At 38.3% G+C, this 24,182-nt stretch overlaps 2 protein-coding genes across 2 annotated transcripts in view; both read right to left on the bottom strand.

Moving 5' to 3' along the window:
- Positions 1 to 11,677, bottom strand: part of MS3_00004363 (uncharacterized protein) — an 88,452-nt gene extending 76,775 nt beyond the window's left edge. The window contains exons 1-6 of the mRNA XM_051212281.1: positions 11,458 to 11,677; positions 11,192 to 11,425; positions 5,503 to 5,774; positions 5,286 to 5,439; positions 4,702 to 5,013; positions 760 to 1,089 (exon numbers count right to left, since the gene is read on the bottom strand). Of these exons, the coding sequence (XP_051072444.1) occupies positions 760 to 1,089; positions 4,702 to 5,013; positions 5,286 to 5,439; positions 5,503 to 5,774; positions 11,192 to 11,425; positions 11,458 to 11,589 (1,434 nt within the window). The 5' untranslated portion in view covers positions 11,590 to 11,677. The remainder of the gene's footprint in view (positions 1 to 759; positions 1,090 to 4,701; positions 5,014 to 5,285; positions 5,440 to 5,502; positions 5,775 to 11,191; positions 11,426 to 11,457) is intronic.
- A 10,424-nt stretch (positions 11,678 to 22,101) lies between these two features.
- Positions 22,102 to 23,478, bottom strand: MS3_00001264 (uncharacterized protein). Its single transcript, XM_051208733.1, has one exon. The coding sequence runs from the start codon at positions 22,926 to 22,928 to the stop codon at positions 22,566 to 22,568; it is 363 nt and encodes a 120-aa protein (XP_051072443.1). The 5' UTR covers positions 22,929 to 23,478; the 3' UTR covers positions 22,102 to 22,565.
- Between the last annotated feature and the right edge of the window lie 704 nt (positions 23,479 to 24,182).

The following is a 24,182-nucleotide window of genomic DNA, read 5'->3' as shown; positions in this document are numbered from 1 at the left end:
CATCACATTTCCTACGGCATTGTTGATTGTGTCATAAATGATTATTATGAGGTAACTTCAACTCGATAAGCAAACCTGAATAACTTTGTCACGTTTAAAAACCCAAACATACAATATAGTTAGTTGTAACCAGAACCATTACGTCCGAATAAAAAAAGTTTGTAGGCTTTTTGTCAAAGTGATGACTCAGTGGTCTGAGAGGAATAGCATTAACAACGCTGGAATACGGGGCTTAGATCATCATTGAAACTATACACACCTTTATAAGAGGAGTATTACTGCAGTATGCTATCAGGAAAATAGGTTCATGATAAAATTTTCTTTCACACGACCGATATAAAGTCAAGCTTAATAAACAATTTACGTCACTATTAAGTTAGGACTACCCAGATCTCCTAAAATTGTTTATTAAACCTGAGATTTTACTACTTATTTTGGACTAATTTTTTTATTTTATTTTAAATTAGTTCTCTATACTGAATCCCCTCCATACTTTATGTTCTCTATTTTCATGGCGTTTTAATAAATCATTCTGATCCCTCCACTTCCCAAGAGCGTTGCACACACATTTATATAAAATAAGTATCCCCATAACCGTCTTTGAGAATTTCATAAAAACTTCTAGTCAAAATTAGACTTTCTCCTCTTGAAAAAGCCAAAACCAGATACACAAAAGTGAATTGGACTTATATTCACCATATGTGTATGAAGCTGTGTGAAAAACAAACATAATATTTCTAAAAATAAGAAAATACGTACCAGTCTCTCCACCAATTGCTGAATTTCAAGCTTTGCCTTTTCAACTCCAACTGGATCGCCTTCAATCACTATTTCATCAGAGAAAGCATCACCTCGATCTGAATCAGGAAGTCTAACGCGTACTTTATAGTCACGCAAACGACCAATGGTAGCTCCTTGTTTACCAATTATGTGTCGGTAGTACTTGGGATCTACTTTTACCGCCGCCATAGCAACAGTGGCTTGTAGTTCTGCTAAGCGGTTTTTTAAGCGCTCGACAATAACTTCGACTTCTTCACAAGGACCTTCAACAGAGATTCTGTCGGTGTTATCTCCAAAGCTTACTTGAACCTATACATGTACAAAGTGTATTAGCAGGTCTAATAAACGGACAATGATTATCTATTTTACTGTAGATAAAAATATAGCCTTATAGCAACTTTTGCCCAAAATAGGAAAGATGGAGAAATATTTAAAAATTACTATTAGTAGGTAATGTTTTAGAAATAAAAAATGTACAAGCTGATTATACAATATGCCTGACATTATTAATCAACCAATCAAAGGTTTGTGCACGTGATTTTGAGACATGCCTTAAGTGAGAGAACTAGTGATAACAGCAAACTTCTTAAACCCATATAATGTGGAGTGAGGTTGAGGCTAGAAAACCATGGGTGTTTTAACATCGAAACGTAGCAAACGATTGAGTCCCGATATAGCAGTGTTTCTTTTAATATGGCTTCATTCAATATTATATTTTGGTACAGTATAGAATTCTCAGCACAATGTATTTTAACAAGTTTCTTTTACAAAAAAAACTAAACAACAAAAAAGGAAAAAGGTGAAAGAAGATCTGAAACTGTACAACTTTCCAAATTAAAGACATGTTTAAGAATACAGGTTATTGAATAGGTAAACTCTGACAACCTGTTCGTCACAGAGTATATTTGCTAGGTAAGGTATTATAAAACTTTTATACTTTCGCTTGCGTGCATGGATTTTAATGTAATTATGTGTCGGTATACCAGAACATATACAAGGAGAAAAATATGAGTGAAGGGGATGGTTAGTATCTGATAAGATAACACCAGCCATGAGTTTGCAAAACTTTAGATGTATATCCACAACCATATTATTAATAACCTCGAAAGATTCATCACACACCTTGCTAACTGCTTTCAGCACTCTCCGTAATACAACAAAGCCTTTTATCAAAAGCCCGGCAAAGAAGAATAGATGATATGCAGGAATTTAAAAATTGTAAGAGTAAATGACGAGTAATCCCAAAAGCATGCAGCCTCTTCATATAGTAAGTCAGACGCAAACTTTCTTCGATAACAGTAAAACATGAGAAGACCAAAAGGAATCAGAGGAAAAAGTAACACCAAGATAATTGACCTTTGACACTGTGTTTATCAAAGAGTCTCCAATGGCAAAAGCGTTATGGGATCCTAAGATGGTGTTTAGATGCTGTTCATGCCTCATGCTAAAGTTAACAGCTTGACATTTAGATGGATTAAGTATGAGACCATTACCAACAGACCAAAATTCAATACGAGACAAAAACTCATTCATTTCTATGGGATGCAAAGAGGTAGAAATCGGCATACATACAGTGAGATCATCCGCATATTTCACAAAAGTGTTTTCTGTGGAAGATGGTAGATCATTCAGAAAAAAAGAGAAAAGAATAGGAGAAAGAACAGTTCCTTGTGGTACACCTTCATGAGACAGTAGAGACGCTGAACACTTTCCTCCAAACACAGCGTACTGTTCTCTCCCAGAGAGGTAGTAACATAGCCAATTGGTTATCTAGCTATCAGTAATGACGATGATTGACATATTAAGTAAAGGTTGTCCTGGTATAGAGTCAAAAGCTTAAGTATAGTCCAGAAAAGCGCATCGAACATACTTCTTACCCTTTTCCAAGCTGAACACTATATTGTGATGCAGAACAGCAACAGTATCTAAGGTGCTTCTTTTGCATCTGTAAGCAAACTGATACGGATCAATGTGCTCTTTTATCGCAGGTTGAAGTGGGAGTATCAATAATTTTTCGATTGTTTTGAGGAAATATGAAGTTATTGCTATGGGTCTAAATTTCACACTCACCAGATACTTTCTTAGGTATAGGGATTATCTTTATCCTTCTCCACATTTTCGGTATGAGATTAGTTGAGAAGGATCTGTTAAAATACTCGTGAATGGACAATATAGGAAGTCAGCACACTTTTTGAAAAGGAGTTTTGGAATATCATCAGATCCTAAACATCAGGATGAATTAAAGGACTAGAGACATTTTCGGACACACAAGTATTAGTTGAACTTGTGGATATAAGGAGCATTACATCAGATGACTGACGTACAAAAGACTTATGTAAGTCACAAACATTCAGCTGGTTATCGCTTCTAATGTGCCTGTCACCTGTAAGTTCTTTAAAGAGTTCCCACATACTTGGAGAGTTTTTGCAAGACAGGAGTTTTTGAGTAAACATAGAATTGAGACGTCTAATCTCTAGGTTTATCAGACCATTTAGCTTACGAACTTCAATAGAGTCTTTCTCATTGTACATTCTTTCTTTTACTCTCCGTGGTCGTTTTAGTTGTGAAGATGTAAGTCGATCAAAACTTACAAAAATGGTTTCAGTGGGACAACAAATATCAAAACAGAATTTAAGGTAACACGTGATAACATCAGTAGTGTTTTCCAGTGAGTCATCTGTAAATAATTCCCAGTTAGTCGTATGAAACATGTTTTTCAGATTTCGGATATTTTCTTCTGAGTAATTCCTATATTTGACTTTCTTGGATTGATGCAAGAGTGTATTCTTTCCATTCCTTCCATATACTATAAGTAAAACACGAATTATACAGTGTTAACAGTGTTTTCTTCTAGTGCAAGTATTAGCAAGACAAGACAAGGCATCATTTTAAATGATTTCGTCTTTACAACTCATAGTCAAGGAAATCGGGAAAGGAAAGGAAAGGAAGACTGCTATTCAGAAACAGCACGTCACATTCATTTTACACAGCATTTCACTCACGTTTCCAACCTCCACCTCAATACTGACGGCATGACAATTAGTTGTATCATGTTAGTTGAAACATACTAACGTCCGAATATCTCCACATTTATAGACAATTGTTAACTGTAACCATACATGAAGAACAGTAACATGTTTCACTACCCCTGAGACATCATTATAATAATTTGAGATTTTATCCTCCATAAGCACTTTTCTTCTTGCATCATTGGCTAGTAGCTCACACACTTTTGAACTTCCACTTATGAGTTACACGTTTAGGTAGGATGTTTGCTGTTTTACTTATAAATGCCACAGAGAACCCATTTATAAGAGTCTAATGATAAACGAATTTTCTCTCCTTTCGCTCTTTTAAACCAAGGTGATGTAATCGAACGATCCCAAATTAGATACCTAGGTGTTTATGCGAGTAAGTTATTACCATTAACTTCTTAGTCAGCATCAAGATCTAGTAGTTTGTAAGTGATTATTTGTAGAATAAGAATACATACTGTCACCATAGCCGCTAATTCTAAATAACACCAATTTTTAAGACCAAAACATGGATACTACGAAATATACATGAGAACTTGAGCGTGTTAAAAGATGTAGGTCAACAATCTGTAAGTACCATCTCCGCAATGTTTAAACATGTTTCCGGACCTCCGCATTAAATATATGATGTTGGCGTCGGATGAGCGCCGTCCTTTCCTGACCGCGAAGATCGGAAAGAGGGCCACATAGCATTCCCAACTTTGAAAGGCTACGTTTTGCAAATGTAAAGCAGAACATCTCTTGTTTATTCTAATGGTTAATTGGCTAAGTGTGAATTGAACAGATCGAGCGTTACTGTATATCGTAGTAGAGGTCTAAAAGTCAAATTATAATCAACTAAGTGGAATTATCTTGAATTTTTAGACGAAACATGGATGAAACTTACTCGTTTGTATCCTTCCAGTAATTCTGTTAATTTAGAACCTCCTCTTCCAATTAAAAGTCTGTGAAAGCGATTAGGTGCTTCAATTTCTTCTGTCATGGTGCTTTGAGCCCGTTCATAAACCATTGTAAGTGCACGTCCAAGATCTTCGGGTTTTCCTCGCAAAACAATCTCCTCATTCCCATCATCCACTGGCAGTTCAACGGAAACACCAGTTTGAGCTAGAATATCTGCGATTCCAGAACCGCGCTGACCGAATATGATACGATGCTGTGATCTAGCAACCTTAACAGTAATTATCTTTGTAGTTTCAAGCTGGAAAAATAAAATATAAAATTTTACAAAATCGAATTAACAGTGTCATCAAATGTGAGGAAAAATATTGTTAATAATCAACTTGGTGCTCGGAATGTTTCATACTCTTAGTTTCAGAATTTGTACGAAATTATGTACGAATTCATTGGGAAGAAAGTTTTGAAACAAAAAAGGGTAGTAACATGCACGTTCAAGAAAAAAAAATATTTTTGAGACTACATAAAACCAGATATACTGAATCAGTATACTCTCATATGCTTAAAAAAACTTACCCGATCATTATATATTGCTTGAATCTCTTTAACCGCTTGTGCAACACCTTCGCGCTTGCCAGAAACTGCTATTTCATCGACTGATACATTTGGAGGAGGAATGTTGATTTTAGTGTCAGTTCGAGACTTCAGATCATTTACAATCTGGTTGTTCCTATAAAGTAAGACTTTTGTCAAAATCCATTCGGGTTAAACATAGTAATGAGTATGAACTTACGGCCCACATATAAAAGGATGGTAAATTTTTGGGATCGAAAGCCGTTCAAACGCTTGTTGGGATTGTTTGTGAACAATTTCATATATTAGGCCTTCTGCTTCTAAAATCCCTCTTCTGGGACCTGTAACAATGACGACATTTGGATCAAGCGCATTGTGAGGTGGAATGCTAATCCGTGTCATCGTAGATGACTCCAGTTCTTGTAATCGCTCCCCTTTCCGACCAATTAAATAACCCCGACACTCAACAGGAACAGAAATTCGAACAGTTTCCTGGAAAAACAAGGTTGGGTTTGATTAAAAATAATGAGAACCGAAGCACCAGATAACCAGTCACTTAGCTACAACGTATGACCAGGCACATACATGCATCGGTTCATGTTACCACAGTTTATTAGCACAAAAAGATGAACACTAAATTTATAGAAGCAGTTAACTCAATGGTAGTTACAAAAAATTTCATAAAAGGGTATGATAAAGGGAGAAAGAATTGGTTGACGCAGGCCAGTCCTGAAGCAAGCATCCCAAACACCCTGGCATTGTTGCACAGTGCTACCAAAAGACTGCATTTTATCATCGTTGCCACCAAACAGACCTGACAACGAACGACATAACCTTGCAATATACGTGTGGCGGACGTGTTGTTTACAAATGGCCATGTGCATACAACTGCTGCCAGGGAAGTCCTACTCATTGCCTTCTCGCGATGGGGGTGTTGTTTACGAAATTGAAAGGACGAAAAGCGAATGTCCGGCTCTTTAACCGGGTTGGTGGACATGGCGAGTCCTCCTAGGGGAGTTGGAAAACCCTGATTCCAAACCAATGGTGCACATGGGCTCTAGTATCCTGAAGGAGAAAATGGAGTATGAACTAATTATTGGTCACCGGCTACCATGGGACTGCATCTCCTTAAGATGCTCCACTACCTTGTGGATCAGACCTTTACATCGAAGGCTCCGAGTGTGGCCCCCTAAGAAGATCACCTGCTTCGGTTTGGGCACCCGAGCAATATCACAGCCCTCATACAAATCAAATGAGATTTGTGTGGCGCATATGTATCTGGTGCCCCCATGTACCATTATCTATGTGTTCAAATAAATAGTAGATAAATAAATAAATAACAAAATAAATAGATAAATATAGGTTCAAAACTGCTCTTTTCCATGTTATTAATGACGTAGTTCGGAGAAAAGTTAAAGAGACTTTATTGGCTGAGAGCAGATAAGGGTGTCATCTTTATCCGATATCGTCCCACTTACACTTGACTTTTTAATTCCAGTTTCGTTTATTACTCTGAAAAGTTGTCTAGTGTTACCTACAGTCGTTGCCCAACACTGCTCACGGTCGTTCCTTAGACTTTTGGTTGACCTAGATCTGATTTGTTTACGCTCCTTATCGTGTTCAGAGCCTGATAAGATGAACTTAAGAGAATCTATCAGTTCAATAGACTTGATAGAAATTACTGGTTTTTCATGACCCTTTAGTTTAAATCACTAGATTTCGCTGCTGCGTTTAGCTTTCTGAAGTTCAGAAAGCTTTCTGTAAAAGTCATCTTCCACTTCATTCGAGCTGCAGTAAGTGGGAGCGTAGGCAGAAACGACGAAAAGGCAACGACGTGTGTCTATATCCTTCCGAGTTCTTACGGAGCCGTTTAGCTGAACAGCACATAAGCGACTGTTAACAGGGATCGATTCTAATAGCGATTGCTCTGCCCTCGTACTTAGTGCTGTGCCTACATCCACCAGCCCACGAGAACTAGCCATCGGGTCGCCAGATACATGGAGGGTGTATCTCGCCGGCTCTCCGCTTTGCCGAGGTGAGGTCAAGTGAATGACCACACTAGGATCCTGTATGTGTGTTTCGGAGACACAGCATACACCAATGGTACGAGCTTCTAGGGTTTTAGCCAAGGAGGCCTGCTGACTGGTTTGACGTAGGATACGTACGTTGAAGGTTTCAATGTGTAGTTTAAAACGAGGGTTCAGAAGACCTGGGACAGTGTTTTGCGTACTTGAATCGTTGGCCATGGTGACACTTGAGGAGGAGGTCAAAAGGGGGAGTTTAGAGTTGAAAGTCGAGGTAGGAGGAATAATAGGGATTGAAGAGGGAGATTAATTATGAATAAAGTGATCTTGAGTGTTGTTAGAGGTGTGGTGTGTGCTACTTATATTGACATAAGTAGTATATGATGTTAGTCATGAACAGGTCTGGCAGCAGAGAGACAAGGGGATCGAACAGTAAAGGATGGAAACAGAATGCAATATGTATGAAAATGCAAGAACAATCAAGTCTGAGTCATTTTGAGACAATTGGTGGACATTTTGCAAATTAAGCATTTATTTTATGGTTGTTAGATTTTATTAACAAGTCCTGTAATTTTTTGTTAAATACATTCGATTGTCCCCACCCGTGTTCTGTTCATTACAGAAATATGAGGGCGGTCATCACTTCCCGGTCGCTCACACTGCGGGAGGGTTCTTCTAGAGATAGCTGAAAAGTAAATTGGGTTAGAGGTGGTCTTAATTACCTGAGAGCGTGACCAAGGGACAACTGCTTGAGGCTGGTCACACACGACCTTATTGTGAGTAGTTTTCGTGTTAGCTCCGTACTTGTTGGAACCTTACCGCCGGAGACGGATATCCGCAGGATAAGGTGAGGTGTGTATTTTTAGGGTCGATTTTTTCTAACACCACCCTTCGTTGTGGGAAGTTAGCATCGCTGTTATGCTGGTTGTCTGAAGGAAAAACCCTACTTCTGTCACATCTCTGTACAGCCAGCAGTACGACTTCGCCCTCGGCCCTTGGGTTTGTGTACGTAGATTTACGTAAATTGTACGTGCTCCAGTTAGCAAAAGGAACGTAAGCTGGAAAATGTCTGCCCTATATCAACGGCCTAAACCTTCAGGTTGAAGACAATATGAAAATATGGTAGCGAATACTAGGGAGAGGTAATCACCAACCTTCCCTGAAAACTACTCATGCTTATATGTATGTCATGAAATATATGTACGAAAGCCTGTGTACCAGTGATATGCATGTGGTGCGTGAGACAGTCAGCTGTAGCAAATACGTTCGATGGGAGCGGTGTCCACCTATTCAGGTATGTAAATATACCTATATGTATACCATGGGATGCATGAGTGAAATCTTGTTTTACCGGTATGCATGTGACGCATAAATGCCCCCTGGTGCGACGCTCACGCACCAAGACTTGAGGGTATCGATTTCCCCAAGAAATCACATCCACGCGGTGAGTTTGTGGGCCTTGACAATAGGGAGCTACTTTCAGAAAAGCCAATCGACCTCATCAGATATTTATTTATTTATTTGAACACATGAATATTGGTACAAGAGAGCGCCAATATATATGCGCCACACAAAACAATGAGAATTTAAAAAGAAAGAAAAAGAAAAAAGATAAGGAGTGTGAAGAAAAAGAACAATAACGAAGAGATTGGTGTAAGGTAGTGTAATAATAATAATAGTAATAATGGGGGAACGGAAAGGTACAATCAGAAGAAATCTTTCGGTTAAGGAAGATACAACCATATTATTTATGAAGAAAGTAAAAGAAGGTTACAGCAGGATCACCACTGGCTTCTATTCTGAGCCATATCTGATAACGTCTCTAGCCACTGTGTAGCACCATCTCTCGGACCCCAACCAGGGAGTTGTGGAGGACCAACACAAGCCAGTCCTTTGCAGCTTTCTTTCATGCCACGACACCATGTCATGCACTGACCACCTCTCCGCTTCTTCCAACCAGTCCCAGAGTCAGCAAATAATGCACGACGTGGAATTCTCTGGGACGACATTCGGAGAACATGTCCAAGCCACCGAAGTCGGTGTTTCAAGATGGTGACACCAATTGAATTATCATCTCTGTGCCCGAACACACGATGCCGAACCTCTGCATTACTGACATGGTGTTGCCACTGAATGTCAGCAATCCTTCGGAGACAGCGATGATCGAACACAGAGAGTCGTCTAACGTCCTCAACTCAGAGAGGCCATGTTTCACAAGCATAGAGCGAAACTGCTCTCACCGACGCGTTGTAGATCCGACCTTTTACAGCCAGACTAACATCACGAAGGCGTCAAAGATGGCTCAGATTGGCATAAGCCGCTCTGGCTTTCACTATACATGCATTAATCTCATCACTCACGCCACCACCAGCACTTATGCAGCTACCTAGATACACGAACATCTCAACTACTTCTATCTGCTCACCATCCAGGGTGAGTGCAGGATCAAGGTCCTGCCAGTCTTGTAGAAGTACTTTGTATTTCAAAGGTTTAAAGCACATACCATAACTACGGACACTAATTGCCAACTGATTAAGTGCGGATTGCATGGCTTGGGTATTATCACACAGTTAGACAAAATCATTCGCATACTCAAAGATCGAGAAGTCTTTCTCCAGGCAACAGATCCACACCACCATTACTTACATCCATCAGAGCTGTTTCCAGAATGTCATCGATGGCAAAGTTGAAGAGGAATGGTGAGATTGGGCAACCCTGTCTAACCCCACTGCTCGAATGGAACAATGGAGAGAGGTAGTTGTATGCCCTCACTCTGCCTGAGGTGTTTTTATATAGGGCAAGATTGGCGCAGACCAAGGCATGGTCAGAGTCCAGATAGGTACTCCAAAAGGAGCGACAGTCTTGTACACAACCACGCCAGCGGTAGCTGATCGCGATGTGATCAATCTGAGTCCAGGCTTGAGATGCAGAGGGAGGACGCCAGGTGGCACATCGGCGATGACTGTGCCAAAGTTAGTGCTAGCCAGAAACAGGTTGTGGTCTGTGCAAAGTTGCAGTAGACGGTCCCCGTTATCTGACCTGCGACCAACGAGTCCCCATCGGCCACCTAAACGACTCTCTTCTGAGCCTAGACGCCAGACCTGAGCATTCAAGTCTCCGGCTATTACTACAATATCTGTCGAACGCACTTTCTGGAGAAGAACAGATAACTGGTGGTAAAATTCATCAGATAAGGCTTGACTAACCTCAATGCAGTTGAAACACCGCACCCCGAACGTACCGGTTATTACTGTCGATTTTTAAAACACTGTTTTTCTTAACTTTCATTCAATAGGATTGTCACCTGAATTTTGAAGATAAATATGATGTAAACGTTTAATTCTTGTTTGAAAAGCATGAGATTTAGTATACCAAGTATTTTCATCTTTATATGGCAGTCATTCACTTGAACTATCAAAATGAAACTCATCTGTTGAAGAACTAGTGATGATTAAATTGATCCATTCGAAAAATAGAGTTTATGTTATCATTTAACCCGGTTAAAATGACTCGATGTTTGAAATCTGACTTCGAAAATGAACTACTTTCAGTAGTAATTTTGCTTTTCGAAACGGGTGAAATCTGCTTTTTATTCACTCAATTCGAGACCAATTCAAATCTTTGGGGGCTTCCCAGACAATTAAAATAGCCAATAGCTGTAGACCAACTTACAAGGCGACATTATCAGTGACCTTTTCTAACTACTTTTGCAGCTAGACAAGGTTAAAATTGAACTGCGTCTATAACTGACCACAGATTATTACCCCTATGTGAGCCATCTAACACATGCGGACAAACCATTCTGCCCTCGAGTAAATATTTTTTGTCGTAAAACCAATTAACAATTTTCAGTTTAACATAGAATACCGCTTGTAATCCTCTTACCTGTTGTTGTAATTCAGCTACCACCCTTCTCTTAGCTTCAGCCACTCTGCTTGGCTCTCCTGAGATAACGACCGTCAGAATATGATTTTTGGAGCTGTTCAAATTCATTTCAACATTTGTATCTCTTGCTATTTCCATACAGATTTTGCTCTGAACATTGTATCTTCTACCGGTTGAAAGATTATCGTTTTCATTATTAACGAATCGTCTCTCCTCAAAGGGTATTTCCAAGACCTAACAATGTTACTAGACAGACATAATCATACTTCCGTAGTTTTGGCTTGGTAGGAAGGTATTAATGCACCTAAAGCTTTGACAGGACGAGATAACCCCGCTTTTGGGAGGGCAGGAAAGTCTTGCTCATTCAGTTGTGAACTCAAATCTACATTTTCTCTCATAATTGCTGCACAAGCTTCCATAATTTCGCAGCGAAACCTAACACTCTTAGGACCCAACACGTCAAGAAGACCCGCAAGGTCAAGTGAGTGTAACGTACAGTACCAAAAAACACGACAGAAAGATTTCTACACTGAAGTAATTTTAACTATTTGAGGAGAAAACCAAAGTCTCTCGATTAAAGATCTTTTATGTGTAGTGGAAATTAATATCTGGTTTTGATAAACATGTAGCCAAATACATCAAAACGTGAGGTGATTCAAATGGTTGACGAGCTTCCGTGTCCAGTACTAGTGAATCACCGATTCCTTCAGGTAACGGCCTAGATACATAAAACAAATAGGATTATTAGAAATATTATTGAATAGGTTTGAAATAGTTTTCTGAGTCCTCAAGAAAATACCAAGTTTCCTCCTTTGAGACAACAGGGATTTTGCTTTGAGTACTTCGGCTGGCATTGAATTCTAAGAGTTGGCCAGTCGTGAAAAGTAGATGTTCCCAAAGTTCAGTTTACAGTATTGTATCTCCATTCTTCTCGTATTTCCCTAAGTTTGTGTTGGAATCGGACTTAATTAGGTCCTCTAGAAAGTTCCTAAGATTGTGTAGGGGTAGTGCAATGTCATTGGTCCCTAGCCAAATCATCCACCAAGCAAGTCACTGAATGTCAATTAGTCCACCGATTCTCGTAATGGTCAGTAAAAACCAACGCGAATCAGTTCATTGCGCACAATGGTCTGGTCCATGCAATAGCGGTTGCACTCTTTCTTGTACCAACTCTAACTAATAGATTCCTGCAATAAAGTCATTTGTGTTGTATGGTCACCAAAGCAGCCATAGTACCTGGATACGACAAAAAATTAGTCCGCTTTGGTCATTAACCACGATGTGGGACTTTGAAGTTATCTAGTTGGTCACACCATCCTCGTTTAACTTGAGTAGGCCCCCAATTATTCGACACAAACCATCTACGATGGTGATCTACGATTATTTGAGTTGCTGTAAGTTATTGAAAGATCGCCTTTGAGTCGCCTTTTCTCAAGAATAAAGATCCAGTGACTAAAGGCGTTCCTCAAAATGTCTGAATCCTAGTCCAGGAAATCGGTTCGGAGACCCCAAATCGAACGTAATGAAAAGCGCTCCAAATAACTGAATCCTTACCCATAAGAGTATAGGCTTCTCAAAGGTGACCACTGAGTCAAAGCATCCTAAATGCTCCGGTACATCCCCTTAAAAATTTGCCCAAGCTCAGCATCAACACAAACTTCAGAGGTTACACACAGAAATCAGAGACAAAACATAATAAAATGAACTGTAAGCACACATTCTACTCTTTACAAGTAGTCAAATATGGGATTCGCTGTCGGATGAGGTAGTCCAAGCGACTTCAAGAGGAAAGATGTCAAAAGTATAGGTAAGTCACCTGATCCAAGCAATGATAAAAGCTCGGTAGCTGTTTGCATTAGGCGTGATGCTAAAAAGATGAAAAAAGGACGACGAACAGAACAGATGGGTATGACTGTTTAACGATACTTAAATGTTCTCAGTGGAAAGAATACACATATTTGGAGGTATTTAACTTGCATGATTGCAGACATAAAGTACAAAGGCAGAAACCAGGAGAAAATGTAATCATAAATCAGAAAAAATATTGTTTTGTGTATATGTGGTTAAAGCAAAAGGTTTAAATGGCTTTTTTTCATTTCTGGTCGACCTCGAAAACATTAGGTGACAATCCAGTGGGTTATTATGGCTCATGACATATTCAGTTAGCTACACACAACATTGGCACACTAATTTCTTTTTGGCAACCAATATCACCACATTCATACGGAATGTGAACCATGTATGTGTTAATAAAGGTTCTTGGTATCACGGACCTACACCTTAATTTTCTTTTTTCGTTACAGAACACCACGTACGTGACTGTGTTGAGTCAGCGATTATTCACCCTCCTTTACAAACTGTAACTGTAAATGCGCGATAGAACTTACTATACACAGGATTTCTGTATTGTGATTAAGACTTTCATTGGCAATGCAAGCAGTCTTCTGATTGTAGTTATGCATAATTAGGATGTAAGTTATGGATAGTGTCTAGAAGAAAGCCTACTTGTACTAAGTTTATTAACTTGGTGATGTCATTTGTTTCAGGGAAGCAAAAGTTGCGAGGCAGTAATAGACGATAGGTGTGTGATAAAAAAAAGCTCATTTTCACTGTAATCACTAACAAGCACTTGGGCTTCGACAGGCGCGTATATTGCTCGAAAATGGGACCTCTGTTTAGATTATCGACAAATTCTCAGAGTTGACCAAAAGGATATCCTGTAGATATTGTAGGTAAAATCTCAGCAGTTGGTGTTTTGCATAGAAAAATGGGAGCATTTCCCTGAAGTCAGTGAAAATTACTCGCCAAAATTCTGTGCCTATGAGAACGTTCGGAACATATCCCTAAACACGGACAGTTTTCAGGCAAATGCTAGGAAGAATCTTAGACCGTGGTTAATTTTTGAATTTTTGGTAGTGTTTTCCCAAAATGTTTATTCGGCCTGTCAGAAAATCGGTGAACTATTTTTCAAAGTTGGTAGCTATTGTCCCTTAAAATCCTATAGAATACTTCAAATAACTCAAAAGAACTTTAATATCTGGACTCTCACATTTCTGATTATGTCAGCCTAAAGAAGCCGGAAATATATTTGCTTTATTGTAATACAATTCAGTTTGATCTTCGTTATGTCACACACTAAAAGGATGTTTGCCGATGCGATTATGAGATGAATTTAGACATCAAGTGCACCTGTTACAACTAAGTTTAAGCTTTAGATATCACTTTTATCGGAAGATCATGGCCAGGAAGAGCTATCTGAAGCAATCTAACGAATATGTGAATTATAAGCAAAAATGGGTAGTGGCCATCAGTGAAACTCAGGACGCGCGTTTTGTCCTTTTTGGGGATCGTCATCAGGATGAACCTACATCAATTGCAGTTTCGAACAACGATGGGACGACTAAGACAAACAGCAGAAAAATGAATCGGAATATATGGGCGTTCCCTGAAATGTAAATTTCCTATGCGGGATTGTACTATATTTACCAATGTCCCATCAAGGAGTTTTCTTGAGTTGTTGCTTCATATCTGCCTGGACCGTTTGCTGATATCTTTTTCCTTATGTTCGGTTAGTATTTACGTAGAATATGTCACGGTGCAGAAGGTTTAGAACATTGTATTCGGCATTTGATAGATAAAGAATCAGACTAGTCTTCAGAAATTTTACACTAGCATTGACATATATCGTATTTCACGAATCCTTTCAGGCATTTCTCGAGTGATGCACTTATAAACGTTCGTATGATTCTGATGTCCATAAATGTGATGATAACGTAAATGCTCATAGTTCAAGCTCTAGTGAATTTAGTTTTCAAAAGTTCAAGTTAAATAAGGTCTTGCTTATGAAAGACATTTGGAAATGAGACTCGATTTAGAGGGGTTAAAACTACTAGGCATTCGAGGTGAAATTCAGTTCATAGAACTAGTGTGTGATTGTCGTCATCATGCAGATGTCAACATATGAAAGTATCCAGAGTCTAACACTAGTTTCAGTGTTTGCTTGGAAGAATTAAACGTTGGTCCTTAAGTTAAATGGCCCTGAGATGCTAAGGACACACTGTACTGTTGTTTATAATGCCGAGGTAAACATTTACTGTACGGCCATTTTTGTATTTTTTTCGAGTGAAATTCTTTTCATCCGTTTTGAAAAAATTTTTCATTCCCATCTTCCACGAGCTCTGTCGTTCCTCACGTTGTCACAGAAACCGATAACCTATTCTTGAGCACATTGTATCTCGTAGTGTTCAAATCTCTTGAAGCGTTAAAGAGCGCCATTAGAACGTATGAAAGAGCCACGTACTGCCATTATGTGGTGAGGGATTCTCGTTTCCATAGAGATCGGAAGCCGTATATTAGATTCGTATGTTGGAGAAATGGTCGTAGAACACCTAGCGGTTCCTCACAACCGAGTAGACGAACGAGGTAATTCGATTAGTGTTGTTATAATTTTTCATTAAGGACCACCTTGAACACTCAATGTCTTTCCTTCGTATTTTGTAAGTTACCGACTACCAAAATAACGTCAATATGGATGCAACGTTAAGCAATGACGAGGAAGAAATTGGTTCGATTAGCTCAGACGAGTTCACTGAACGAGACGACGACAATGACGAAGACGTGTATGACAACAGACTTTATGATATTTGCAATCTTGCGCAACCGCCACATGAAACTGCTGGTGGAAGTGCCTGGACTTTTTGTCCATGCGAAGCAATGCTTCATTTATTTTGTGCTTACGACCCATCACCACACGTCCATGGAATCCACTGTTCCATGTGCAGCGCTATAACGGAGTCATAGCAACTTTTTTGTTCATGAAGTTCGGAATTGTTAAGAGAATGAGTAAAGGCCCTTTTCAGGGCCACCCACAATTTGATTTGAATTCTTTTGTTTCAATTCCTTGTTTCCATGGCAAAGGTCAAGTGATGAAACCATCAAAATTCATTTAAGATTAATAGTCATTATGTGATTAGCGCCTACGTATTCGTAAACGCTTTGTAAGCTTCATCAAATATACGGCTACCAGTTTACTAGTACAACGACATCATTTCTATAGGAAAGGTCAACTAAACCAACATTGATGAATTCTAATTAAGCCTTAGTGATTAAGCAATATAATCAATTGAGATTTATAAAAATTTCGTGGATTACTTGAAGTTAGACATTAATAGGTTTTTTATGGTGCTCTAGCTTCAATTCACTCATGATCTCAACTATTCCAATAAAAAACAATTCTGTCTGACTGTTCCATCCCAGTTTTGATCAAAATGTTAGCTTTAAAAAAAAAGATACCAACTTCATTTTACTCATAAAGTAGCAAATAATATTTATGATTGGGTTCTTTTCTAAACAGTAATTCTTAGTAGAAAAGAATTGTTTAGTTTTATCTGAATAATGGTGTCATAAATAAATGCAAGATTGTCAATTGAGTTATTTTGCTAATCCATTAAAAGCGTTAATTGTTTTTACCTGTACATTCTTTGTAGTTGAGCAGTTTAAAATTATGACAAAAAATACTTGTCTATGTAAGTAGTCATGTGAATAGATTATTGTGCTCGTCAATTGGGCTTAACATTTTTTCACGTAATGTCAACAGCATATTTGCAGTTTAAATATCCCCATATAATATTCCATATTGTTGAATAACAAGTTTTGACAAGTGCTTTGTATGTTACTACCGTCCATAATTGTAAGAAAATGTGCCCCGTCGTCATGCCCTGATATTTTATATCGATTTTAAGAAATAAACGACCAATTATAACGAACTCAAAACTAGTTATTTGATTGGACGAAACAGAGTGAAAATTATTGGAAGATGGGAAGGAAAAATTTTTTCAAAAGGGATGAAAAGAATTTCGCTCGAAAAAAAATACAAAAATGGCCGTACAGTAAATGTTTACCTAATGCCCGTCTCTCCAAACCTCGGCTTTGTGTTTTATGACGCCTGAGCACATGAGACATGTCCGATGTAAACTCTACATATAGTATGGAAACAATTGTTATGTGACTTACTTACTCCTGCTACCCCTTTTAGAGGAACATGGGCCGACCACCAGCATTCTCCATCTAACTCTGTCCTGGACAATCATTTCCAGTTATTTTCAGTCGCCAATCATCCTTTTCATATCTGCTTCCGATTCCCCATGATGTATGTTTTTTAGCCTTCTGCTTTTCTGTTTCCCACCAGGAATCCAAGTTAGGGTTTGTCTAGTGATGCAATTTGATATTTGCACAATGTATGTCCTATCCACTTCCAACGTCTTTTCCTGATTTCCTCTTCAGATGGAGGCTGGTTTGTCGTCTCCCACAGAAGGCTGTTGCTGACGGTATCCGGACAATGGATGTTGAATATCTTGCGTAGACAACTATTTATAAATACTTGTACCTTCTGGATGATGGTTGTAGTAGTTCTCCACGTTCTGGCTCCATACAGTAAAACTGTCTTGATGTTCGTATTGAAGATTGTGACTTTGATACTGGTTGACAGTTGTTTTGAGTTCCATATGTTCTTTAACTGTAGAAATGATGCCGTTGCTTTGCCAAGCCTGTCCTTTAAGTCTGCATCAGAACCCCCTTGTTCATCGATGATGCTTCCCAGGTACGTGAAGAATTTCACATCTTCCGGAGTTTCTCAATCGTGTGACCGGGTTGGTGTTCTCTGTGTTGTATTTGAGGATGTTGCTATTTACCTTGTGTATGTTGAAGCCTACTGATGCTACGCTGGTTGTCTTGACCTGAGTTTGTTGGTGTGTGTGTATGTGCGTGGGATAGAAGGGTCAGGTCACCTGCAAAGTCCAAATCGTCTAGTCGCATCCAAGCTGTCCATTGTATTTTGTACTTCAACTGAGATATGGAGGTCTTAATGATCCAGCAAACCACCATAAAAAAGAGAAAGGGAGAGAGTAAGCAGCGTCGTCTGTCTTCGGTGCTTACTTGGAATGAGTTTGTCAGCTGTGCTCCATTCACGACCTTGCATATGCGTGGGGCATATGTATTTGGTGCCTCCTTGTACCAATATCTATGTGTTAAAATAAATAAATAAAAATTCTTGACTATGAGAAAGCATTAGTCAGTTATCCGTGGTGTCGCGATTTGGTTTGTTCACGATCAATCCTTACGGAATCCGGTCTGTTGACCTCGAAGTTGGGCGTTTACTGAGTCTGTCATCCGCTCAGCAACACTCTTCTGAAAACTTTTCTCGGTACTAACAGTAGTGTGATGCCTCTGTAGTTTGTAGTGGCATTGAACAATAACCGCACAATCCACAAAGCTGAACACGAGACTACTCAGAAAATAGATATTCAATATTTAACGCGGATAAATACCTAACGATGGAGAAAGCGCGAAGAATGAATTGAATGGACTGGAGTTGATCGAGTAGCATGGCTCGGCCATGCAGGCGTGGTCTCTGCTGAATGTTACCTTATATCTTCTATTCATATTAAATATATTGTTCTTTCTCTAGCCTAACCTTGTTCTACATCATGTATTGGTAATTGATGCGATACAGTGAGTTGGTGTAGTCGATGGTGTGACTTCCACGTAAGATCTTATAGATTAGGCAGTTATATCATGACAAATCTACAAATTTAGGATTAGGTCTATTATTAGAGCAGTACTAATATAATAGTAGACCATAATTCCACATTGGCGAGCCCAACTAAAGAAACGCAACCTATTATTATTAATCCTTATTTCCACTTCAACTTTCTCGATCGATTTTATATTTATGTTAACCCTGTATTCTAATAGTCCTCTGATTAATGCTCACATGCATTATCGTAATGTTATATTGATTAGTCCTCATGACAAACTAGCTCAATCGATAATAAAAACTGGTCGTCTATATTAACTAATTAGCTTTGATGGTTTGTTAACAGGCTGTAATAGCATTTACATGCTTCAGCGACATAGTCTTGTTTAAACATCAAGCTCTAGCAAATATGACCTGTAAATAGCGTAAATATACATTGACTAACAATGCGATCAAGGAATAAATAGTTATATGAACCTAATTCTCAGTGTTTCCTCACTTAACACCTCATTCTGTTTTAAACTATGCACTATCCTGCAATATCTTTTCTTCCGACCACTGCCTGCCTAATTTCATATTTTCGAGTTCCATTGCCAAACAACTGCAAAAACATACGGTGAGTTTCAGATGGCTCGTTCAATAACAACTACATAATTATCTGGATTCATTCAATTGTTCTGATCCGAGCAAGTGACAAAAACCTCAACAGCATCAAGCACCCTGGAATTAATTGCCATACTGCATGTTTTATTCTGGATACTTTTGGATCATTACTACTCCTCACGAATGGCGTTATATATGTCGTCCACTGAATAATATAATTTTCAAAAATAATCCAGGCGAGTTTAACTATTTTACTGGACGATTTTTTTTTGTACTTAACATGTATATGTCTTCCAGTTGCTTGTGCCATATATTTGTCAGTGTCTCTAGGCTAAATGCAGGAATTTCTCATGAAAAGTTTATAATGCGTTACATTCCTGCTTGAAGTTTCATAAGCAGTCTTGACTTTAAAATTACTTTTCCTGGTCATGTTCATTATTTTTAAATTGTCATATACGTCAAGAACCTGCATGTTATCCTGACCCACACACGCGTTGCACTATATCTTCATGTCTTCTAAATTTAGAAATCACCTGAATCGTCTTTAATATTTATCAGTAAACCCATCATAGTCGTTGTTGCTAATCGTATTTGGGTTTATGAATTGGTTTATCATATTACCAGCCTAAAATGCGAACATAGTTTAGATAATAAGACTAAAAATTTAGGTACTATCAACTGCACTAGTAAAATAACTAAATCCTCAGGTAGCTGTTGGCTAAACAAACGTTTAAAATCAAAACTCCGTAGCCTACTAGAATTAACACTAAACGAATATTTCTGAATTGAAATTTATAATTAAATTAGGCGTCTCAGATTCTGTAACGTTATAAATTTCTGATGATTTCGAATCACCTAAAGCAACAATACCTATTTTTCCACTGACTAATCCTCAATCAACACTATAACTAGTTAAATTTAATAGTTTCAGGATATCGTCATAAAGCATTGTCATAACTTGACAATCACGTAATATGACTGATAAAATTAATGAAACTATTAACGAAATCGGTCAACAAATTGACTTATAATTACCATTAAATGGTGTTGTTTTCTTGGTATCTTCATCCATCACAGATGATTACAGTATGTCTCTCTCTCAGTTGCTCATTCAGTAAATATCTGAAAACCTTGTCAGTCTAATTGATGGTTTAGCGACACAGTCATGCATGCAAATAATCAGTATAAGCAGTCGAGCAAATCTCCTGCAAACTGAAAACATCAATGTCGAATTTACCCCAACACTGACTAAGGTTCAAGCCATTATCATAGACATGAGTTGGGAGTGTACTCCCCCTGGTTACAACTTATGTTCTCCCTGATAATCACATGAGCATCACTCACTATTAATCATCTTGTAAAAACTTATTTAGCTAAATACATCTTGCAGCACCACATCACTTCGTAATATGACACAGGCCTAACTGATTTTAATAACTTATAACCACTATATCTCAATTAAATCGTATTCCGCCTTATAATAAACTGCATACTTGCAACTAACTTGTATGCCCAATCAGCCAGCAAATATAAATATAAATAAATAGTCTGCCGCAGATCAGAACATTGAGTCTAGAGCATGTCTCTTACGAATACACTCATGTTTAACGATTTGTTCCTAGCTATCTGTCCAAAATTCATATAATTATCACTCATGTATTTAAATTTTATTTTGATAACCATTCATGTGTATTAGTAGTATTACTAAATTCTATCACGGTCAAGTAAAAATGAGGTTGAGAAAATCTCCCCGTAACTAAATAAACCGTATCAAACTAACTGGAACACTAGTTGGAATTCTTCTCCACGGTATACTTTTGTTCCTTCAGTTAGCCTACTAATACAGATGCAATTGGAAATCACATATGGACGAGTTACCGGCATATTTGTTAATTGGTTTCATAATTTAAACCAAAACTAATACCAATATTAATATTTCTACAATATTCATTACTTTAATATTTCTAAACACAAAATACTTACTACCTATACGTCAAGTTATTAACCAACGGCTATTAACACGCCTTGTTTTATTATTATTACTGTAATCTCACTTTTTATAGCTCAAATAATCTTCACCCAAATTGTCATTTTAAGTGTGTTAAGCATGAAGGCAGATTTTTTTAAAAATTATTACATGTATTTCCCGACCAGATGCTGCCGCCTTCTTTTTGATTTATCTTTCAGCTTATCATTGCCCGGGGGATTCTTCCTAGTCTTGGTAACCTTCGGCGCACGACGATCCCATCCAATTCGGTATCGAACCAACATCACGTTGATTCTGGTGGGAGAGTAGTGTAGTGGCATTGAACAATAACCGCACAATCCACAAAGCTGAACACGAGACTACTCAGAAAATAGATATTCAATATTTAACGCGGATAAATACCTAACGATGGAGAAAGCGCGAAGAATGAATTGAATGGACTGGAGTTGATCGAGTAGCATGGCTCGGCCATGCAGGCGTGGTCTCTGCTGAATGTTACCTTATATCTTCTATTCATATTAAATATATTGTTCTTTCTCTAGCCTAACCTTGTTCTACATCATGTATTGGTAATTGATGCGATACAGTGAGTTGGTGTAGTCGATGGTGTGACTTCCACGTAAGATCTTATAGATTAGGCAGTTATATCATGACAAATCTACAAATTTAGGATTAGGTCTATTATTAGAGCAGTACTAATATAATAGTAGACCATAATTCTACAAGTTCTCATATTTGCTCAGATCTCCTTTCTTTGGTATCTTGATGAGGTATGCTTTTTTCTAGTCTGCTGTGTCACTTGTTCTTCCTACCAAATCTTCCTGAACAGGACGTGGAGCGCGTTTGCAATTACTTCCATGTCTGATTTCAGTGCTTCGTTTGTTATATTGTTAGGTCCTACTAACTCCCCACTGTTGACTTATCTCATTGCCATCCTGATTTCTTCGATCGTTGGTGGAGTGACATCCAAAGGAAGGCCTGTGTGTGTTGCCTCAATATCCAGTGGATTCAATGAAGCTGGTCTATTCAAGAGTTCCTCAAAGTGTCCTATCCATCTGTTCAGATGCCTTCGAATTTCAGTGATTGACTTTCCTTGTTTGTCCTTGACCGGTCTCTCTGGTTTATTATATTTCCCCTCCAGTTTCTTCGTCGTTTCACATAGTTGTTTGACATTTACTTCCGTTGTAGCTTTTTCCTCTGTTGTTGCTAAGTCTTCCACGTATTTCTGCTTATCAGTTCTAATGCTTTTTTCACTTGCTTGTTTGCTTCTCTGTATTCAGCTTGTGTCTTGCTTTTCTCTGTTCTTGTTCGACATTTGTTAATTGCTGTTTTCTTGTTCTTTTCTTGAATGCTGTCCAGGACTTCGACAGGGATTCATTCCCTATGACGATGGTTGTTGCGAACAGAACCTCGTAACACGTTGAAGTTGATGCTTCTTTGATCCCTTCCCAACCATGCTCCACGGTAGCTACTTCGTCTTTCAGTAGATCCTGTAAGGTCTGGAACTTGTCATTGAATTCGTCGAGTATGTCAGTATGTCGAAGAAAGTTTGTATTGAACCGTTGTACTGGTGTTTCTTCAGATGTCCATTGTTTTTTTAGCTTCAGTTTCATCCTGGCGACCACCAGTTGGTGATGATCTGAAGTTATTTTAGCTCCTTCTAGTTCTCACATCATTCATTGACCTTCTGATTTTTTTTAGTGATGCGAATATGATCGATCTGATTCTTCGTGGTGTGATGCGGTGAGCCGGACCCACGTAGCTTCGTGTATGTGTTTGTGTGGGGATATTTTGTCACATATAACCGTTTTGTTGAATGCATATACATTCCCAAATCCGTCACCATTCTCGTTGGTTTCTCCTAGTCAATCCATGTCTTCCCATAATATCTTGATCTCTGATGTTGTTCATTCCGACTTTGCAGCTTAGGTCTCTCATCAGGATGGTCAGGTTGTTTCATGGGCACTTCACTATGATTGAGTGCAGCCTCTCATACTCACATTGGCCGATGCCTTAACATAAATCTGGCTGTACACAAACATACACTGAGACCTCTCAACACTCTTCGTGACCTGGGTTTAAGATATAGCAACAGTTTGAACTTTTCTGAGCACATTGCATCTCAAGTATCCAAAGGTACAAAGCTCATTGAAGTCATGATGATAAACTTCAATAATATCGAATCGAGACTATTATTATACAGAAGATGTATCTTACCCATTCCTGAATATGCTACTTTAGTTTACAAGAATTGTAGTAATTCCAAAATGATAACCACGGGTTGTAGATATAGAGAATATGCACAAGCTAACTGGAGAAGCTTTCGTATCTTAACTAAGCACTGTGATAGAAAATATTTTACAAGTAACAAACCTTTGAAAGCCCTTAATATATTCAGTGTTGCCACTAAATACTCCCTACACATTGAGGTCCCCATTAAAATTTTTTTTTAAATGAATCCTTACATCAACAAAATAATGAGATCTAATCTCGTAACGACTAGCACTGTTACAAGCCCAGAAGATTTATCCTTACCTAGTGACAAATGTATTATTTCGACATTTCCAGCCATTCTAACATCCATATGTGAAGTTGGATATGTTTGTATAACCATGCACAAGTGTATGTATGTTTACTTGTATCTTTTGCGTCCTTAAATGTTGATTTGTAGTGTTATTAGTTCCTAACCACACGATCTTTGAAGCCAAGCATATAATCACTGAAAAGATTTATTTTCAGCATGTAACGTTTAAAGAATTGATCAGCATTGCATGGCTGAGCATTGCAGGCGCGGTCATGTGTGACTTATCATTATTCACGTCAAATATATTATTCTATCTCCAGCCGAAATGTGTTCTTCACAAACG

The sequence above is a fragment of the Schistosoma haematobium genome, chromosome ZW (genome assembly GCF_000699445.3).
Source record: "Schistosoma haematobium chromosome ZW, whole genome shotgun sequence".
Lineage (NCBI taxonomy): Eukaryota > Metazoa > Platyhelminthes > Trematoda > Strigeidida > Schistosomatidae > Schistosoma > Schistosoma haematobium.
Note: the sequence above shows the minus strand (reverse complement) of the source record. Positions and strands in the feature narration are given on the sequence as shown.